The sequence below is a fragment of the Ostrea edulis genome, chromosome 5 (assembly GCF_947568905.1).
Source record: "Ostrea edulis chromosome 5, xbOstEdul1.1, whole genome shotgun sequence".
Taxonomy (NCBI): Eukaryota; Metazoa; Mollusca; class Bivalvia; order Ostreida; family Ostreidae; genus Ostrea; species Ostrea edulis.
This window is the reverse complement of record NC_079168.1, coordinates 9,249,394-9,271,063: the sequence shown is the minus strand read 5'-3', so window position 1 is coordinate 9,271,063 and position 21,670 is coordinate 9,249,394. Positions and strand designations below refer to the sequence as shown.

Here is a 21,670-nt window from a genome sequence, read left to right as displayed (position 1 = left end):
GGTGTCGGGGTCAACGGAGTGCACTAGGACGGGGTCAACCCCAGCAGGGGTTGTAGAGCGGGTGAATAGGCTGGCCTATGGTCCTAATTTTAGCATGCGGTACTTTCGCTTTGAGTTCCTGGAATGAGTTCCTGCTATTTTTCTGAAAATCCAGTGAAATCCTGTGTATTAAATCTAAAAGAATAACAGTGTATTAAATCTAAAAGAATAACACAAGGTTTTAAGTTGACATGTTTATTAAAGAACAATAGTACAATCCCCAGAGCTGGCACGGTCCCTAGTTTTACCCAGCGCTGTCTACAGGTAATATATATATAAAGCGGCGCGCGGTGCATTGGGTGTCACTTTCGACATCATGTCAGACAAGTTACCTACTGGACTTCCACGGAGTTATATTGAACAGCGATTGAGATTTTTGAATGATCAGCTGAACAGACAACGGCAGCGTGAATTACAACTTCGCAGAGAGAATCAACGACGACTACAGTATTTACAGCGGGGAGGGGGGAAAAAGAAACTCATTTCGGATTATTACAAAATTCAACTGGAACGAGGACGTCAATCACGGAAATTTAAAGTCAAGGAAAATGTCTACAATGTTGCTTTCAAACCTATTCCAGAGAAAGAAAATACAGCCTTCATTCGTCGGCTCTTCCGGGATATGTTAAAAAATGTGAAACAGGAAATGCAGTGCAATCCCAATGATTATCTACGTTTAAATATTCGGCACCCGTCTCTGGATTCAGCTATTTGGTACGAATTTACGCAGTCCAATCAGCTCAACGAGGACAAAATTCTGAACAAAATAGAATCCGTCCAGCAATCTAAAAAGGAATTCCTAATCACCGACGGGGCAGTGCAGATGGATTTTTTCCATGTCAAATATCCACAAGGCAGCGGCTGCACTAAGAAAAAACATCTACACGTGGATAAGGAGAAATTCAAAAACTCCAAGAGAGCGATCGTTCGCATTCAAAATCCTGAGGATTCTCTCTGCTTGTCCCGGGCTATTGTGGTAGCACGTCTACACAGCCAGAAATCAAACGACCCGGCATGGGAAACGAAATGGTTACGCATGAGAAAAGGGGATTTCAAAACGCTCGACCAGAAACGAGAAGCGATAGCCTTGATGGAACAAGCTGGGTGTGTTATGAACCAGCCGTGTGGGCCGCGTGAATGGGAGCAATTACAGCACGCGCTCGCCCCACAGTATCGATTGAAAATATTTCAATTCAAAACGAATACAACTCGTTTACGACTGGAACCTATTTACAAAGGACCGGGGTACGGGACTTGTTTGAATATCCTGCTGGATAACGAGCATTACGATGCCATTGTGTCTATGCCTGGAGTGACGGAAAACGGATACTATTGCGATTATTGCGATGTTGGTTACAGTCACATTGAAGATCATCGGACCGTCTGTCCTCATCGATGCTCATTTTGTTTAGCCGATACCCCCTGTACCCCGGACGGGACTCAGACGAATTGCCCTCATTGTAAGGGATTTTTCAGAAATGCAGCTTGTTACCAGACCCACTTGAAACCTTACAGCAGTAATACAACGACCACGGTCTGCAGTTTAATGGGGCGGTGTAACCAGTGTCAGAAATGGATGTCCAAGCAATTATTAAAACGCCACGCGTGTGGGGGTCAAACCGAATGCCGCATCTGTCACAAAGTCGTCACCATGCCTCATCACTGCTTTGTACAGACGAAACCCAAACCTAAGAAAGAAAAAGAAGAAGAGGAGTTGAAAATATACATTTATTACGATTTCGAATGCAGTCAGGAAAACGGTATTCACATCCCCAATTTATGCGTGGCAGAACGTGTGTGTCAACATTGCGACAGTGTGGATATCGACAAGCCCTGTTCTCATTGTGAAGGATTCGGATCACAACGCCGCTTCCTATTTCAAGGCCCCGACACGTTAAAACAGTTTATGGAATGGCTCTTACAGAGCGAGACCGATGAGCAAGGCCATGTGGAACTCAAACACGATGAAGCCACCATCATTGCCCACAATTTCAAAGGATACGATGGGCAGTTTATTTTGAATTACCTGGTGCACACGGCGTGTATCAAACCCACCGTCATCCTGAACGGGAGTAAAATCTTATCCATGCAAGTCTTGGGGTTGAGATTCATCGATTCTTACAACTTTCTACCCTTTGCTCTTGCCAAGATGCCCTCTGCTTTCGGATTAACGGAATTGAAAAAAGGCTATTTCCCGCACTTTTTCAACACGACAGAGAACCAGCAGTATGTGGGTCCTTACCCGGCCGCTCATTTCTACAATCCTGACGATATGTCCACCGCCAATCGTGAAGCCTTCTATACTTGGTACCATCAACAAGAGGGCAAAGTCTTTGATTTCCAGAAAGAATTCTTAGCTTACTGCATCTCGGACGTGGATATTTTACGCCGCTGTTGTGCCCATTTCAAATCCACCCTGTTTGATCTGGTGGAAGTAGACCCCTTTCAAGAATCCATCACGTTTGCCAGCACGGCTAATTTAGCCTACCGACGAGGATTCATGGTTGAAAATACCATCGCCATCATTCCTAATATGGGCTACCGGCCAGCACGACGATATTCAGCTAAAGCTTGCCGATGGCTCGCCTGGTTAGAACATCAACATCACTGCATACGACATGCTAGAAATGGGGGTGAAGTCACGCTTGGACCCTATACAGTAGATGGGTATGATGAGGAATCCCGTATCGTGTACGAATTCTATGGCTGTTACTGGCACGGCTGTCCCACCTGTTACCCGAATCTGTTGACTGACATGCATCCTCATCGTGTTCAGCATACGTATCAAGACCTCTACCTGGACACCTTAAAACGAGCCAGTGCTTTAGAAGACCAAGGCTATACAGTCGTGAGCATATGGGAACACGAGTTTGATCGTCAGACCCAGACCAATGCCGACTTACAGGAATTTTTACAAGGAGTCGATATACAAGATCCTTTGAATCCCCGTGACGCTTTGTACGGAGGCCGGACCAATGCTACACGACTGTATTGTGAGGAGGGTGACATGCGATACGTGGATGTCTGTTCCCTGTACCCGTACGTGTTGAAATACAAGCCATTTCCCGTCCAACATCCCCAAGTCATCACCAGCCATTTCACCGATGTCAGAGACTATTTCGGGCTCATTCGTTGTCGTGTCCTCCCACCCCGAGAGCTGTATCACCCCGTATTACCTTACAAGACCGGGGGTAAATTACTCTTTCCCTTATGCCGCACCTGTGCGGAACAGCGCAACTTAGGACCCGACGAGCGGTGCCAGCACACCGATTCTGAACGCAGTCTCACGGGCACCTGGGTGACCACCGAACTTCACAAAGCATTAGATCTAGGCTATCGTCTCGACCGCATTTACGAAGTTTGGCATTTTGAGAAAACCAGTGACCACTTATTTCGAGCGTATATCAACACCTTCTTGAAAATTAAACAAGAAGCTTCCGGATTCCCCGAGGATTGTCAAACAGCCCAACAGCAGCAACATTACATTGAGGAAATTCAGCAACGAGAAGGCATTGCCATGAATCCGGCAGACATCCAGAAAAATCCGGTCCGAAGAACCATTGCCAAACTCTTTTTAAATTGTTTGTGGGGAAAATTTGCTCAACGATTACAATTACCCAAATCCCTGTATCTCACGGAAGAAGAAGAATTACAACAGAAATTACAAGATGCCACTTTAGAAGTCAAAGGCATCGAACTCTTAGAAAATCGTGAACGCCCCGAATGTGATATGATGCTGATCAATTATCAGGAGAAAGAAGAATTTTTAGAAGACTGTCCCTTTGGAAACGTGGTGCTGGCGTGTTTTACAACAGCTCATGCTCGTTTACATTTGTACGAGACGTTACAGCCTTTGGGAGAGCGTGTCTTATACTTTGACACGGATAGTATCATCTATCAGCACGACGAGACCCAGTTCAATCCGACCATTATCAACAGTTTAGGCGGCTGGACCGATGAATTGGGTGGAGATCGTATCATCAAGTACATGTCGGGCGGGCCCAAAAATTATGCATACGAGACCCAGGGGGAAAAATCTGTCTGCAAAGTCAAAGGATTGACACTCAATTATCGTGCCTCTAGAGTCGTGTCTCTCGATACGTTGGAAAAAATGTTAAAAGGCGAAGAAGAAGAAGTCCATGTCCGCTATCCGCACTTTATTCAACGAACCCGCCAACATGATGTGCGAACCATTCCTCTGGTGAAGAAATACCGCATGGTGTATGATAAACGTCAACGTATTCATAACTATGACACGCTGCCTTACGGGTATTAAAAAGGACATGCTAGAGAAAACCATCAGTCGGCAAAATGACGGACTACGAATCACTACATAACCCGGGTACACCACGTTATGCTCTACTGTCAGATCGAGTAGCGTCGTTTGAAAATGCTCCCGAACACTTGCAGAACCTATTACCTACCATTGCAGAAGCGGGATACTTTTACAAAGGGTACGGGGATAACACGTGCTGTTTTTATTGCAACTTTGGACTTCACCATTGGGGAGCTGTCGACAATCCTTGGATACAACATGCTTATTGGTATCCTCACTGTCCTTACCTGAAGTGTAATAAGGGTAAACAATGGGTACGACAAGCCTTCAATGCCTATGCCCGCGCTAAAGACAGTGGTTGCGATTGGGAAGGCTTACCCTTAGACGCGGCAGGGAATCCAATGTGTACCCAGAAATGTCACATTTGTTTAGAACGAGACTTGAGAATTGCTTTTTTACCTTGTGGTCATTTATGTACTTGTGCTATATGTGCTACGGGACTGAAACAATGTCCTATTTGTAGACATGGTGTTGAGCAAGCTGTACGTATTTTTATTTGTTAATAAATATGTATGATCCCATGAACTTGTGTCATTTATCAAGATGTATACCTACGAGACACTTGAGCCTTTTCAGTTGAAACATGAATTTACCATGGTGGTGGCTGGACCCTCTAAATCGGGTAAAACGGAATTTGTCAAGCAACTGGTGCAAAATACACAGTGGATTGCACCGCCTCCCGAAAAGATGGTATGGTGTTATCGAGAATGGCAGTCCGCGTACGAATCCTTACAGGACAAGGTCACTTTTATCCGCAATATACCTCAAGACGATGAGCAGATAGTGGCGGATCTCAGTACGCGTCATCTACTCATTTTTGATGATATGATGGGAGGTAAAGCCATCGAATCGATTGTCGACTGGTTTACGCGCAAAGCGCATCATCGCAATACCAGTGTCATTTATATCACACAAAATCTGTTTGATCGAGCAGTACAACATCGTACCATCAGTCTGAATGCTCACTATCTTGTGCTGTTTAAAAATCCTCGAGATAAATCTCAGATTGGGGTGTTAAGTCGGCAATTACAAATGCCGCATTTACTTCCAGCCTATGAGGACGCCACCCGTGTACCTCACGGGTATTTACTAGTGGACTTGAGTCCTCAGACGTCGGACGATTTAAGATTAAGAAGTCAACTCTTTACCAACTTGGCTGTGCACATGCCCCCGAGAGTATAAATAATGTCACATCATGGGCAGGTGTATCATTCGAAAGACAGTCTTCATCATGGGTAGACCTTCCGCGAAGAGTAAATTAGTCAAAACGTTACGCCGTTTACAACGGGAACGGGATCCCGTTCAACGGAGCCATCTCATTGAATTAGGACGTAGAGCCTTACTCAACTGGTTTGCGATGGGCGCTCGAAATTTATTGCGAGGCGTCTTACCAGGCAATAAAATCACTCAGCGGTTCATTCAATCCCATCGCCAAGACTTGAGTGTCATTGCCGATAAGAAGTCCAATGAAGAAGAGCGTAAAAAAGCCATTTTGAAACGAGGAGGCGCCGGATTCTTAGGAGGGACCATTATCCGTCATTTATTCAAATGGGAAACAGGCCGTAAGCCCCGTGGGGGACAACCCAAGAAAACCAAGAAACCACGGGCTAAGAAAGCTAAAAAATCACCTCAGAGAATTCCTAAACTCATTATTCGCTTACCTAAGAAGACACCTAAGAAGTCCCCTAAGAAATCCCCTAAGAAGACACCTCTCAGGATGAAGAATCCGTTTCCCAATTGGGCTCCAAAGAAAACCCCTCTCATTGTGAAGATGCCGTTTCCCAAGGCCACTCCCCCCAAGGCCACTAAAACGTTAGCCAATCTGAAAGCCGGATTAGCTCAAAAGAAAATGGAACGACCCATGCATGGGCCTATAGGAAGTTCCAGAACCAGTGATACTGCTCTACCGAGTTTTGCTCATACCTTTGGAAGCATGAAATTTCAACCCTTAACCACCTCAACACCGGTTCAGGTGCAAAAGAAATATAAATGTAAATTTTGCCCTCTGGTCTTCAATGCGAGAGAGAACCGCAATCGTCACGAAGAGACCGTCCATCACAAGCGTTTTGATCCTAAACATCCGAGTGCCATTGTCCTGGACTAGGTATAAAAAGGAGGGGTAAGGTGCCCCACCCTTCATTACCATGGCTCATACGAAGAAGTGTGAATGTCGATTACGCCCTCATTTACCGCTCTTGCAGACGTTAGCGGCTCCTCACTATTCCAGCAAATTAAAGACAGAAGTGTTGAAACATTGTTCCAATGACTGCATTTTAAAGATTTGTGAGATTGTGTACAATCTATTAAAAGGGGTGATTCCTCTCAATCCTACTCAGAAGCGACAACTGGGTCGAAAGAAACACATCTTAAGACGCTTAGTCCGGACTCAACCCGTGAAAAAACGACGAGGTATACTCATCCACCAAAAAGGATTGGGTTCGTTTGTGTGTGGCAAGATTTGTAAGAAATCATGAGTCGAAAAATGGTATTGGTACCGGAAGCGATGCTCAACGAATTAAAAGGCAAATTACCTAAACCTCCCGAATTTACCTCGACTATTGGTTTACGCAGTGATTTGGACGAGATTGAACATCGAGATGATTTAACCGAGAAAGAAAAAGTGGGGTTGTACGGTCATCAACTTCATCGCTATCGTCAATATTTACAACAAGCTCGACATCCCACCCCAGCGACTCTATCCTCCCCAAGCACTGCAACCAGTGCCGCCTCAACACCCACAGCCGCCTCAGCATCCGATGACTTGGAGGAACAGATTATCAAAAGCGTCAATAAACCGGGTCGAAAGAAAGCAGGTTTATTACTCGATCATCTCAAGAAATCCAAAGTGGTGACTTGGAATAAAGAAGGAGAAATCAGCTATAGAGGACGTAGGGTTCCCGATTCCAATATTGTGGATTTAATGACCGAAGCCCAACGACAAAGACCCTTAAGACATCGTGATCCCCCCGCGGGATTAGAGGAATTTGCTCAAGCGTTAAAAGAGACTCATGCTCCCAAAGGATATGTGAACAATCGGGATGTTATAAAAGCCATGGACAAACCAGGGAAAATCAGTACGCCTAGACCTCTAGAGGAAGAGGAGAGCGGATTTCAAGAAATCTCTGGTTTTGACCAATCGTTCTATGAAACTCCCAGACGAATGATGACCCCTAAAAATATCTGGGAGGCCAGTAAAAAGACATCACGTGAAATTGGAAAATGGTTAAATCTACCATGAAAGCAGAACAGATCTTACAGCGACTGTATTACGATCCCAAGACAGGGTATGGGGGAGTCCAGGCGTTGTATCGTCAAGTGCGTCAATTAGGACACAAGATTACCCTGTCTCAAATTCGAGAATGGGTGAAAGCTCAAGATACCTATACCTTGCATAAACCGATACGGAGGAAATTCAAGCGACGACAAACACGAGTGACGGATATGGATGAACAATGGCAATTAGATTTAGCCGATGTCTCCAGCTTGAAACAAGACAATAATGGGTATACGTTTTTATTATGTGCCATTGACGTGCTGTCTAAATATGCCTGGGTCGTGCCTTTAAAACAGAAAACGGGGAAAGAAATGATACGAGGCTTACGACGGATTTTTCGAGAGGGACGTCGCCCCGTGCGCATTCAGTCCGATCAAGGAAAAGAATTTACCAATAAAGAATTTCGTCAAGCCTTCAAATCCATTCATTTCTTTACGACCCGTAATGCCGAAACCAAAGCCAGTATTGTGGAACGTTTTCAACGCACGCTGAAAGCACGCATGTGGCGGTATTTTACACGTCATAAAACACGACGGTATGTCGATGTCTTGGGGGATCTGGTGTATGGTTACAATCATACCTATCATCGCAGTATCCGGCGAGCTCCTGCTCAAGTCAATGCCAAGAATGTCTTGACCGTATGGAAAACCTTGTATGGAAAACAGAGTGCCGATACCACGAGTCGCTTGCAAGTGGGGGATCGTGTACGCATTAGTAAAGCCAAACGTACGTTTGAAAAAGGATATTTACCGAATTGGACCAAAGAACTGTTTACCATCTCTAGAAAAGTGCCAGGACGAAACGTCTATCGTATTCAAGATGATCACGGGGAAGAATTAGAAGGAACGTTTTACGAGAAGGAATTACAACAAGTGATTAAAGACGATGATGTCTATGAAGTGGAAGAAATCTTAGGGTATAATTAAAGCGGCGTGTGGGAAAAAAAGTCTTTTCAGAAGTCAAAGTGCGTTGGAAAGGATATCCTCCCAGTTTTGATTCATGGATTCCGCAAGCGGATCTCATTCGGCCATGACCAACCAGTGGACTTTCTTGGGTGAAAAAGTCCCTCGAGCAGAAATTGTGTATTTTGCACAATTATTCCTGTGTTTAACCATCATTATCACTTCGGTCGTCATGTTAGCCTTAGGCGATCCCAATCGCGATTTTTGGATGGTGACCTTAAGTTCTTTGGTGGGCTACGTCATGCCTAGTCCACAAATGACGTTAGCGAGCCCGAGTATAAAACAGGAACGATCTTCTTCAGATTCATCAGTTCACCATGGCTAACACACAGTACGCCTGGAAACAAGAGGGAAAGAAAACGGCATGGTTTGCGGATAAGCAGATGTGTTTGATGCATTGTAAACAACACAAAACGTCCACGCATCCTGTGTACTTGTACAAACGTATACTGATACCTCACGGATGGTCAGCCTTTATCATGAAGACCAAGTATCAAGAGTTTCGCTGGAAAGTCAAAGCCTTCTGGGGATTGATGGGACGACAAGACGAATCCGATTGGACCTTAAATGAGAGTCCTTGGTTTGACCATTCCGAGGACTGTCTCCGACATTTCAAAGACATGATCAATGAAGGTTATGATGTAGCCGATTGCTGGGGAACCCGACACTATCTGGTGATGCGACGACGCTTAGTCCCGAGACGAACACTAGAGTTGGAAGACTCGGATGCGTTGATGTGGGGTGGTGGTGGCCGCGATCAAGAAGAATGACATGTAAAATTGTGTATTAACATTATGTTGTATGTTGTTTCAAATAAAAAATTGTGAAAAAACAAAACGGTGTTGTGTATAAATAGAGAAGGAAACAGAGACAGGGGCTCATTTAAGACATCATGGCTGGAGGAGAAGGGTTTTACATGACTCTGTTGAGTGATGGGTCGATGGAATCGTTTCCGACGAATACGACTGCTCAATTTAAAACGTTATTGCCACACACCATGGACTTAACGGATGGAGCATGGGAAGTCGGATTGACCGAAATGATGTACTCGGCCAACTTACAAAACGTATCGGATAGCGAGGCTTATGTGGACGTTCTCATTCCAGATCCGTATACGAAACATGTCCAAGATCCCAACACTTATAAATGGGAAAGATTTAAGACAGAGAATATGGGTAAAGTCACGATGGCCAGGTGTGAGGTGGTGGTCCCCTGGGATCTGACGCCATGGTCCCATCTCTTTGCGGGAGGGGATAGTTTATTTCCCTTCGATATCATTCGCATTCACTTCCGACCCGGAGCTTATACACAACCTTTGGCGTTAATCAATGAAATCAACGCAGCCTTAAGGAGAACCCTGTGGAAAGTATGGAGTGAGTTAGGGAATCCTAACGACGAGGGGAACAACCAGATCTTAGTGTATCACCCCGAGTACGATCGTGTCGAGTATCAGTTTAATGGGAAAGCACTGAGAACCACCCCCATGTGCATTCGTTTCCCTACGCCCTTAGCGTACAAGCTAGGTCTGGATAGTGACAAAATGATCCTGGGCGATGAAACCATGACGAAATGGATCAACGTGAATTACTTGGGGAACACGACCATGGATGTCTACGACAATCTGAAAGCCATGTATGTGTATTGTGACATTGTGGATCCTCAAGTGGTGGGCACCAACAAATTGAAATTATTGAGAGTCGTCCCCTGTACGGGTCAATACGACGATCGACAACAAGCCCGTTGGGAACCGATTCGAGCCGAATATTTGAAACTGAGTAAGAAATATTTCGATACCATTGAGGTACACATCATGAATTCTTTAGGGCGTCCTATGGGGTTTTTAAATGGGCGCTCCTTAGTCAAACTTCATTTCCGCAAAGTGTATTGAAAGATGAAGTACCATCGAGGAGTCAGACGCCAGAAAGGACACGGAATCTGGTTTCTCATTCCGTGGATTGCCAATGCCATTGTGGGTCAAGCGGGCCAAGGAAAGAAGAGAAAGAGACGGCGTAAAAAGTATAAAAAGCGGGTGTAACCCCTAACGAAGTTCATTTACATCAAGATGCACTACCATAAAGGTTTAATACGGCAGCAGGGTCACGGGCTTGGAGCCCTGCTGGGAATAGCCAGCAAAGTGGCGGGTCCCCTGATCAGTGGATTATTAGGTGGAGCCCCCGCACAACAGCAACAACAACAACAACGTCCTGTCTATCAAGAGAGATATTATGATTACGACCGCCCTTATCGCTCTTATCGGAGGAGACGACGTAGAAGCCATCCAACAGAAGAATATGATCCAGAATCTGAAAAGCAGAAGGGAAAAGGATTTTTCACCGATTTACTCAAATCGGGGGCTAAAAGTGCCTTAAAGGCTGCTGCTAAAACAGGGATGGATGTGTTAGATAATAAACGATCACTCAAAGACGCTCTCAAGACACACGGTGCCCAAGCCCTGAAAGAGACAGCAGGGTATGCCCGTAGGCGAAGATCTCGAAAAGCCCCATCCAAACGAGGAAGAAAAGCACGCACAGGAATACTCAGGAAGCCTGGAACCACGACCCTCAAAAGAAAACAGGTGGGAAAACAGGTGGGAATACAGGAAGGAAAAGGATTTGTTAAAAGAAAACAACGTATCTTAGCTCGGGGAGGGCCTCATAAGAGACCTAGGAAGCAACCTAGGAAGCGATCTAGGAAGGGAGGTAGGAAGCTAGTGAAAAGGGGTAAGCCAAAACGCTCTCTGGATATTTTCGACTGAGAACCCTATAAAAAGGGAGTGAGAAGGAGACCAGAACACATTTGATCCCAGTTCACGCTGAGTAACACATCGTTCCAATATGATGCACAGAGAATCTTGCGCTTGTGGTACCAGCAGTTTAGAACTGTTTAAAGTGCCCCCGACCAACGTCACTTTAGAAGATTCGAAATGGATGGAATATTACCCCATTTCCAGTACCCTCAACTCGGATACGGCTCCGATTGAATTTGAAATCAAAGGACAAGGAGATGAATATCTGGATTTATCCCAAACTTATCTCCAGATGGTCTGTAAATTCACGAAAGCCAATGGAACGAATCTCACAGGAGGCCATTCGACCTCCACCCCCGTGAATAACATTCTCCATTCCTTGTTCAGTGAAATCGATGTCAGTCTCAATGGAAAAGTCATTACCCCGGGGACGGATACTTATCCCTACAAAGCGTATCTGGAGAAATTGTTGTCTTATGCACCAAAGACTCTGGAAACCCAGATGAGAGCCTGTAGCTTGTGGGAAAAAGATACGGCAGGACATATGGATGAGGTCAAATTAGAAGATCTGGCTCAAACTCCTGTGGAATTTCCAGTAGTGAATAACAAAATCAGCATCGCGGCCGTCATTCCGACTCCCGAGTATCCGGATGATTCCAAGAATGTAGGGTTGAGAAAACGTCACGAGAAGATTACAGACAGTAAGGAGATCGTGTTGATGGATCGATTACATCTGGATTTGTTTGAGCAAGAGAAATGTCTCCCTAATGGCTTGGATGTCCGTCTCCGATTCAATCGCGCTCGACCCCAGTTCTACATGATGACCGCTGCCGGGAGTAGTGGGAAAGTGGCCATTCAAAGTATGATCTTGTGGGTGAGGAAAGTCAAACCTGTGCCGAGTATCATTAATCTCATCAATCAGCAACTGAGTACTCAAACGGCGAAATATCCATTGAGACGAGTGGAAGTGAAAACCTTCACCATTCCTAGTGGCACCCAATCTAAAATCACCGATCATCTGTTTCAAGGACAGATGCCTAAACTGATCGTGTTGGGCTTTGTGGACAATGCGGCTTTTAATGGGGATAATACCAGAAACCCCTTTCATTTCCAAAATGAGAGAGTCAAGAAATTAGAAATCAGTATCAATGGAGAAATGATGGAAACCCGACCTTTGGAACCTAATTTCACCGACGATCAGTACCTGAGATCGTATTTGAGTCTGTACAAAGGCTTGGGAAAATTAGGTCAGGACTGGGCTCCGGACATTACCCTAGAAGAGTATAAAAACGGTTACACCCTCTGGTGTGTGGATTTCACGAAAGATCAAGAAGCCCAGACGGATAAATTTCATCTCATACAGACGGGGAACTTGAGAGTGGAAGTGCAATTTGCCGCCAACGTAGCCAGGACCTTAAACTGTGTGGTGTATGCCGTGTTCGACAATCTGCTAGAAATCAACAAACAACGAGAAGTCAGCATCGATTACTAAGAGAGAGATGGATACTCAGCAATTGAGAGCTGTTTTACAACGAGATTTAGGACCGGCGTTTGCAGGTGTGTATCCTCGAGATGTCATACCTGAGCTGTTACCTCATCACAAAGCCATCGTGGTGAATACAGACCCTCACGATCGCCCTGGAGCGCATTGGGTCTGTTTGTATTTGAGTAGCCCTACCGTCGAATATTTTGATTCTTACGGATTACCCCCAGCCATAAAGACATCCAAGACTTTATTCAACGCCACGGAGAGACTTGGATTCATAACACCCATTGTTATCAAGATTTGAATACGGATGTCTGTGGACAATACTGTGTGTATTTTTTACATCAACGCCATCGCCATAGAAGCACCGTACGAGAATGGTTACTTCCCTGGAAAGGCACAGCCTTACAACGCGATCGTTTTGTGGTGGATTGGTTTAAAGAGACCTTCCGTAAACCGAGAACCCATCAAGGACAAACTTGTCAATGTCAAAGACTGAATGTATTGTAAACTATGTTATTGTTATTGTTTATAGTTGGAGTTTAATAAAACGTTGGAAAAAAAAAAAAAAAAATTTTCTTGTCATTGTAATCAACCATGTCTTTTCAAAAAGAATGGGTAGCCCTGAAAAGGGCTGTTTTCTTTCTCTCTCTGTTCTTGGTCTTTTCTCTTCTTCTTCTTCTCTCTTCTCCTTCTTCTCCTTCTCTTCTTCTCTTCTCCTTCTCTTCTTTTCTTCTCGGCCCCCCTCACTGTCTGTTCTTCTTCTTCTTTCTTCTCTTCTTTTTCTGCTCCTCCGGGGGTTGCTCGTGGTCAAACACAAAAACGGGCAACCACCCGTGTTTAAAAAACAATCTCCCCGGAGGCCGTTGCACCACTTCTAACTCTGCGTCCCAGTTTTCCTCTGGCGGGGGCAGATCCTGGCTCATGGGCGGTGGGGGAAGAGCCTCCCGTGAGGCCGGCGGGGCAATCTCTTGCTCCCAATCCTCCTCCCATTTGATACAATAATCATTCACTGTAGGGTCTGGTCCTACTCTACGGCTCATGGTTCTGGTTCCTTTAAAAAATCGGAATGCCCGATTTTGACGTTGCGCTCGGTTTAAAAAGGCGAGAGCGCGGACGTCCTCGAAAACATCCCCTACCTCAGATGGCTGACGTCATGTTGATGACTCATCAAAAAACACTATATAAATAGGTCACTTGTTACCATTTTTTCTCAATCATGTCGTTTGAACGGTACGCGGATGATGAGAAAGATGTACTAGTGTGTGGGTATTGCCGAGGACCTTGGAGCACTTGTGGCTGTTTTCATTATAAAAAAGAAAACATCCTGGCCAAACAGAAGTGGATAGAGAGATTGGCAGAGCTGACGTATTATCCCTTTGTCTATAAACGTTGTGGTCACACTAGAGAACCCTGGCTAGAGTGTAAGTGTCCGCAGCATTGTACCATCACCCCTGAAGAAGAAATAGCGCATAAGGACTGTACCTGTGAGATCTGTCAGGAGTTTAGAGAGCGCTGGACTCAGAGAAAGTTTGATCCCCGGGTGTTTCAACATTGTCCTTACAGTCAAGAACCCCGGTCAACGTGTACCTGTGAGACCTGTCAACCAGCATGTCGGTGACGGATCTACGAGGAGATGTATTATCTCTACCTTGGGTGGATGCTATTGTACAACAATGTAACTGTTTAACGGTGAAACCTCATGGATTAGCCGGAGGCAATTGGACTCATTATAGACAATGGATTTGTGACTTTGCTTATCAGTATCATAAACATGTTTACATTGTCAAGAAAATGTAACTTTATTATAGCTTTATTCTAGCTATTACTTGTGTTAATAAAACTTTTTTAAAACAAACTTGTGTGTTTCTTGATTTTTGCCATAAAAAGTGTCTTTTCAAAAAAGTTGGTGGCCCTGAAAAGGGCCGTTTGGTCCTAAGGACCGACTTTCATTCCCTGCTTCCGGTAAACCGGCATAACGGGCACCGTCCCCGGGTGTGTCGCCGCTCCTGTAACTCTTCCACGCACGAGCAGCAAGCTGGGCGCTGCCCACATCCCCTACACGTAATTCCAGAGTGTACCCTGTCTTGCCAGCAGACAGGACACTTAAACCAGATGGGAACCGCCCTATCTGCCCAGCCAGGGACAGTCATAGGGTGGTTCCTCGGGGGATGAGTTGCCACCGGTGCGTGGGTTGGTCTCGGTGGTGGTGGAGTCCTCCCTGCAAACCGGATGGTAGGTGGTGGGGGTCTTGCAGGGGCTGCTGGTCTCGGTGGTGATGACGTGGCTGCCACCAACAGCGACGGACTCTGGGCTGGACTGGGAGGTGGTGCGGGGGACGGTGACCTCGGTGAATACTCCACCGGTGACGCTGGTGAGTCGCTCATCGGCACCGGGCTGTATTCCACTGGTGCCGATGGGATCGCTGGTGGTGGTGTTGTAGGCGTCGCCGGGGAGTAAGGTGGTGGTGGTGAGGGTGGCTGTGGGGCCCGTCGGCGCGGTCTCGTGGCCGTGGAGATTCGAGCGGTGCGGCGGCGGGGTGCCCTCCCTTCATACTCGGCCCGCACCCGGCAGATGATCTCACGGACCCCACTCTGATCGAAAGGGGAGAAGGTGCTCAGGTCGTTCTCAGAACGCACAACCCAATTCTCCCCTACCCGTTCCTCAGCCACCACTAGGAGCCGGTACCGGAATCCAGGCAAGGTCTGGAAATTGTAGAGCGGGTCTCTTCTTGTAGCCATTCTTCTTTCTTCTTTCTTCTTAAATAATCTTCAAAAATCTTCTACAACTGTGCTGGATCACCAGTGAAGCGAACTGGCGAGTGCGCCGGTATATATCAGGAAAGCGCGGACCTCCTCGAAAACATCCCTCGCTTCGGAGACGAAGCCAAGATGGTGGCCGTCAAAATGGCGGATTTGTGCTTTCGAGTAGAGAGTTTTTTCTCATTGTCTTTTTCTAGACATTCGATATCTGTGCAAGGTAGATTTAATCTGATAGATTCTGAGACGGCGAATGCGTTAAACTTATTTTTATTTTGCTACGTCGCATAGTTTTCAAAGAAACAGCGGTTAAAGAGGTCGAGTCGAGGTTCAATGTTTCTTCACCGCCTCTTTAAAAATTTATTTCTCGACCATGTACATCCCTAAAAACATCTCATAAGGTCTATTCGATAGAAAACACCTTATTTGATTCGATTTTCACTCTACCTTTAGGATTTTCTGGATTCCTCAACAAATAAACCCTTCTCTGAGAGACTCAACCAAACACAGCTTTCGTGTAAACAATTTTATTCATGTCACATATTTCAAATACATAACTCCCACACACAACACCAATGCACATGTCTTTTTAAAATAGGGTCCAACATTTTTTCCATTTCTCGAATCCTGCGTTGAAATCGATATCGATCAGCAGCTACAGTCATCCAGATACTTGTCCGGTCTTCTTCGGGTAACAGATACACTTCATTATGATCCAGATTAAAAGTCACACATTTTCTTGTATTTTGTTGTACATGTGATGAAGATACCGTCCTCGAAGGGTCTCGATCACCCCACTGATGTGCGGCTTTGTTCTCTTTAATTCCTCGGCTACTAAATGAATCAACACTAATGCCTCGGTGTTGATACGGTTCTCGATCAAATGTCTGCATATCCACCAATATTCGTCTAAAGTGATTGGAAATAATACCGCACGAAGACAGGATTTCAATTTTTGAAAATCTGGCAAGTTTTCTATTTCCTCAATACACTGTAGGACAAATGTTTTTTCGATGTTATCCCTAGCACTCATGATTTCATCAATGAAATGAATTAAGTTCTTCACACTTTATGTATACTTCTCGAAGCCAGTCCTTGGTGATACTTTCAATCTCGGCGGTTTTTTCAGGCATGCGTTTCTTGAATTCCTCCCCCGCGACATAAATTAACATCAATCCCGCATCGTTATAGAGATTGATGTACACATGGTTCCGTAGATCTGTATATTCGTCCAGAGTCATTGGAAACACCCCCGCTATCAGATAATTTTTAACCGCTTGAAACACCGTATCGTCTTGCATTTTCTCCACCCATTCTAATGCATGGTTATGCGCTTTTTCTGCGATGTTGTCACTGCTGGCCATCCTCCAGGAATAAAGGAAAAGAAAACGGTTAGGTTTTTTTATACACCTTTTCCAACCAGTGATCGGTAATCGCTACAATCGCCCCAGTCTTCTCAGGTTCCCGTCGTCTAAATTCTTGGTCCATGGTATAAATCATGATCAATCCAGACTCTCTGTTCAGGTTGTCGGCTATATGCTTGCAAACGCTGGAATATTCATATAAGGTCATAGGAAATTCCCAAAAGATCAACAACTTCATGGCGAATTTATATCTCAACGGGTGTTTTTCTTTCCAGTCCTTGATACACTGTAATGCAGCGCTACGAGCGTTGTTCACCGATTCTTTGTAGTCCTCGAAATGCTGTAATACAGCGGTAAGAACGTTGTTGGTCAATTCAGCCATGATGATCAAAATGAAAAAATTCTAAAACGTTCTTGTTTTATAACAGGGCAGCCATTCCTTTCATACGAATCAGTTCCACGAATCCTTTTTGTAGACAATCGCGTAAGATCCGATCAATGTCACTCATCTGGTCTGGAAGATTCTGTTTCAATTCCTCAGCATACAAATAAATCATGAGTAAACGTCCCGTATTGGTATTCTCCGCTAATGAATCAGCAATCCGTTGAAAACTATGTACATTTCTGACCTCCGGTGACATCTGTTGTACAAATTGACGAGCATTTTGAATGTGAGGATTATGTAAGGCCACGTTCATACATTGTAGTACATAGCTATATCCATTTATTCTCGTAGTAGCACTGCCGCCCATAGTAAATAACGAACGTTCAGAAAACACCTGTATTTATAGGTAAAGGTTATGCATCACGTGATCAAACACCTGCACCACGTGATCAAACACCTGTACGTCAGGTGGTTTTTCTACAGTCATTCTTGTCTGACCTTCAGTCATGGATACACGGAGAATTTTAAGAGCGAGACGCCGCGGCCAGGGAATACAACCAGTGGAGAATTTAACCATAGTAGAAGATTATGTAGACGAGATGGAGATCTGGGACAATTTAGTACAGAGATGTCGCCATCGATTACGCTGGGGCCGATCTAAAAATTGGTGTTTTGACTATGTATTGCAGTCACATGAAACAGTGGAGGATATTTACCTGCGTTTAAGTGACATGTACCTGAAAAATTCCCCCCTCATACAGTACATGATTTACCAGTTTTACACGTTATTGAACGGCACTCAAAAAGTATCGGGATTTATTCGACTGGAGAAACCACGTTACCGGAGAAGTGTATGGGTATTGTTTTGGGATGCACACTGGATGTGGGAAACCGTCGAAGAGATACGTTTCCCCGGGAGAAGAGCTCGACAATTAGTACAACACATTATATCCGAAGATCATGACTTACACGTGTATATAGAAGAACCTGCGTATGAAGCCGGCCATTTTTAAAAATAAAAACTTCATGCACAGCCCTTTTTAGGGCTACTTTAAACACCAATATAAGTTCCATTCCACTAAAGTCAATGTGTACCAATGGGCACTAGCACGCGCTGGTCGCGAGAAACCGGCTTTTCAAGTTCAATTAGTGCACTAGCACGCGCTGGTCGCGCGATGTTCTAGCTGAAACCGGTTTTTCCAGAAAAAGATGATGCAACCACGTGCTCCCCACGTGCCCCTCACGAGACAGAATAGTCTAGACATTTTGCTGGCTATAAAAGCGGAGCCCCAGTGTCAGTCCTCATTCGATCTTCAATCACCTTCCAGAAGACATGGCTCAGAAACAACTAGAATTTGTGGACAAAGCTCAGAAGAAAATAGATCAGCTGGTACAGAAGGAGATGGGGCCACAGAAAGACTACATTGAACTGAAGAAAGCTAAGAGTGACGATCAGAAGACTGAACTGGGGAAGACCTCGAACTTCTTGCTCACGTCTCCAGACTACGTTGCTCAAAGAAGAAGAGAAGAGAAGAAGATGGCCCAGACCTCGAACCAGACCACGAGCTTCAATCTCACGCCTTCAGACCACGTTGCTCGACAAGTGAAGATGGCCCAGACCTCGGATTACCTCCCTAGCCAGAATCCGACAGACCCGGGATTAGGCTTCTATTTTCCCGATTCACAGGACGCTACGGGACTGGAGATGGGCTTATACGATAAACCCCCCTTCGGCGGAGAAGATTCCCCCATGAGCAGGACCGATTTCGCCATCATTACCACGACACTAGACGGGATCGTTAACCGCATTAATGTGCTGAGTAATGAGATTGGAAATCATACCACAATCCTACTGAAGAAGCTGGAAGACCTGACTTCTAAAAAACCTAGGAAGGAATACACTCCAGATTACACTGCTAACCCGTGCTACACGTGTGGAGAAACAGGACATTGGTCGCCGGATTGCCCACAGAAAACAGATTATCCGCAGACCAGTAAGAAATCGTGGTCGGCAGATTCTCAACAGACCAGCAAGAAAACCAAACAAAAGGATCCTTGCTTCAAATGCGGAAAAATAGGACACTGGATTAGTGAGTGTCCAGAAGAACAAGCGGAGATAGATGCGATGATTGGACCCGTACCTGGCTCAAAACCCCCTGTGAAGAGAGAATACACACCGTTAGAGATGTGGAATCCGCCCGCACCTACTGAAGAACGGCCAAAAAAGAAGAAGAAACTCAGCAGAAAGTAATGGACTGTGCTTGAACTGTTATGCTTATTGAACTGTTTTTATGTTTATTGAATTGTTTTGCATTGTTCTATGCTTGTACCATTGTTCTTTAATAAACATGTCAACTTAAAACCTTGTGTTATTCTTTTAGATTTAATACACTGTTATTCTTTTAGATTTAATACACAGGATTTCACTGGATTTTCAGAAAAATAGCAGGAACTCATTCCAGGAACTCAAAGCGAAAGTACCGCATCATAGACCACCGGCCATAACCCACCCTATTCACCCGCTCTACAACCCCTGCTGGGGTTGACCCCGTCCTAGTGCACTCCGTTGACCCCGACACCGCTTGACCAATCAAAAACACCCTTACTTGACCTCATTTGCATAAAAAGTGCACTCAGTTGACCTCCCTATCGGGACGCGTTATACTACTTGTGTGTGTGTGTGTGTGTGTGTGTGATATTCCTTATTTTCTTCAAATTAATGGAGAGTATATCATAATCAAATGATAATCTTATTTGAACAGAACAGGAAGAAAACATATTTATATTATGTACCAATTTAGAATTAACGATTACAAGCTACAGATTACGGCAGTCTATGTTTTTATACAATGTTTTTGCAACAGTTAGCATGATTTCCTTCCATTTTGTATAAGAAATATTTTCAAAGCTTGTACCTTGAACACAACCGATTCAAGATGAAAATTGGCTTTCATGATCTTGATATTCAAACAAAGCATACTCTTCTACACTGAGTATTTGTAGAATATTTTCAAGCATAGTTTCTCTGTCTTCCAAAAGTTTAAAACAGTTTAGCATAAGATGCATATTACAATTATGCGTATTCCTATTACATAATGGACACAATTTACAAACAATTTTCATTGATGGCACTTGTACTAAAAAGTTAATCAATAATCTTTTGGATGGGTCGCTTTTAACAATTTGCCATAATCTATTAGGCCTCAGTATTGTATGTATTTTACTGAAAAAGTACATACAGACTGTATCAGTGTCTCCTTAAACTCGTAGGAAGTCGCATGTCAATTTTTTAAAAAATTTACGACATAGATAAAAATGAATAGTCAAACTTTATTCCTCATTTTTTTGGTATTATTCATAAATTTATTAAGATATTTGCTGCTCAGTTCAGAGTATGAGAATAACAGGAGCCCCCACCCCCACCCCCGGGGGGATGGGTTATATTCCATAAATTTTAACAACTAACATTTTAAAAGAGTTTCTACATATGTCATAAATAAAACATTTTGATATATGATTTTAAACGTTGTCACAATGATATTGTACTGTTTTGAGAACTCAAATCTAAGTGATCCAAAATACACATGTTAGAGTACATGTAGTGATATATACATGTACATGTACATCATGAAGGTATCAAATATTTAAACTCTAGACTCCGGTCGCCAAAACTCAAGATCGACAACAGCACTGTTTACTTTTCAACTCTTATCTATTCGGGAACTCACAAGGTCAGTTCAGAATTCTATACTTATCACCAATCTGCTGCAGTCCAAAAAAGAAGACATTTACGTCTATGGTTGCATACATTCTTTCAATTGGTCTACCGTCGAAAACCTATTAAACGCATCGATGATCGTGATCAAAGGAGAGATAATATGTAATTTATAAATCCATATTCCTTGATGTATGTTAACTTTTTTTATTTTAATTTGTAGACTGGGGAACTTTGAATCAGACTGCTGTTTCCAGATTAACACAAAGGGAAATAGCTGAGAGATTTAAAAGGCTGAGCATGTTCTATTCCACTCAGGAATAAGACATATTCGTATTCAATATATATTTTATGAAAATTGCAAAGAAATATGCATTTAAATTCGCAGATCCCGGTTTGGTCACATTTTTTTGAACACGAACACATGCACTTAGTGATTGGTGCTGTCGCAAGTTATTATCAAAGGGGCATGGACACTATTTCAAATGAAAGCTTTAAAAATATCATTTTACATTTTGAGTGTTTACATTGCTTAGATAAGATATTTATAATAGTCAGCAAAATTTTGAATGTCAAGTGACATATAACACTGACAATTCCTTGT

General features: G+C 44.1%; 3 protein-coding genes across 3 annotated transcripts; 2 read left to right on the top strand and 1 right to left on the bottom strand.

Moving 5' to 3' along the window:
• Positions 1–4,350: 4,350 nt before the first annotated feature.
• On the top strand, positions 4,351–5,557 carry LOC130054521 (death-associated inhibitor of apoptosis 1-like). Its single transcript, XM_056164487.1, has 3 exons — positions 4,351–4,629; positions 4,952–5,171; positions 5,427–5,557. The coding sequence occupies exons 1-3, from the start codon at positions 4,351–4,353 to the stop codon at positions 5,555–5,557; spliced, it is 630 nt and encodes a 209-aa protein (XP_056020462.1).
• Positions 5,558–11,445: 5,888 nt separating this feature from the next.
• LOC130054519 (uncharacterized protein F54H12.2-like) lies at positions 11,446–12,849 on the top strand. Its single transcript, XM_056164483.1, has 2 exons — positions 11,446–12,480; positions 12,610–12,849. The coding sequence occupies exons 1-2, from the start codon at positions 11,446–11,448 to the stop codon at positions 12,847–12,849; spliced, it is 1,275 nt and encodes a 424-aa protein (XP_056020458.1).
• Positions 12,850–14,792: 1,943 nt separating this feature from the next.
• LOC130054518 (uncharacterized) lies at positions 14,793–15,584 on the bottom strand. The gene has a single exon (XM_056164482.1). It carries the CDS (start codon positions 15,582–15,584, stop codon positions 14,793–14,795), a length of 792 nt encoding a protein of 263 aa, XP_056020457.1.
• Positions 15,585–21,670: the final 6,086 nt, after the last annotated feature.

Excerpts from the sequence above, each read along its gene's own strand:
- LOC130054521 (XM_056164487.1), top strand. The coding sequence starts at position 4,351 with ATGACGGACTACGAATCACTACATAACCCGGGTACACCACGTTATGCT. Across the intron at positions 4,630-4,951 it reads GTAATAAGGGTAAACAATGG|TTGAAACATGAATTTACCAT; the intron begins GTACGACAAGCC and ends GAGCCTTTTCAG. Across the intron at positions 5,172-5,426 it reads GCAGATAGTGGCGGATCTCA|CCTATGAGGACGCCACCCGT; the intron begins GTACGCGTCATC and ends ATTTACTTCCAG.
- LOC130054519 (XM_056164483.1), top strand. The coding sequence starts at position 11,446 with ATGATGCACAGAGAATCTTGCGCTTGTGGTACCAGCAGTTTAGAACTG. Across the intron at positions 12,481-12,609 it reads TTCATTTCCAAAATGAGAGA|GACTGGGCTCCGGACATTAC; the intron begins GTCAAGAAATTA and ends AAATTAGGTCAG.
- LOC130054518 (XM_056164482.1), bottom strand. The coding sequence starts at position 15,584 with ATGGCTACAAGAAGAGACCCGCTCTACAATTTCCAGACCTTGCCTGGA.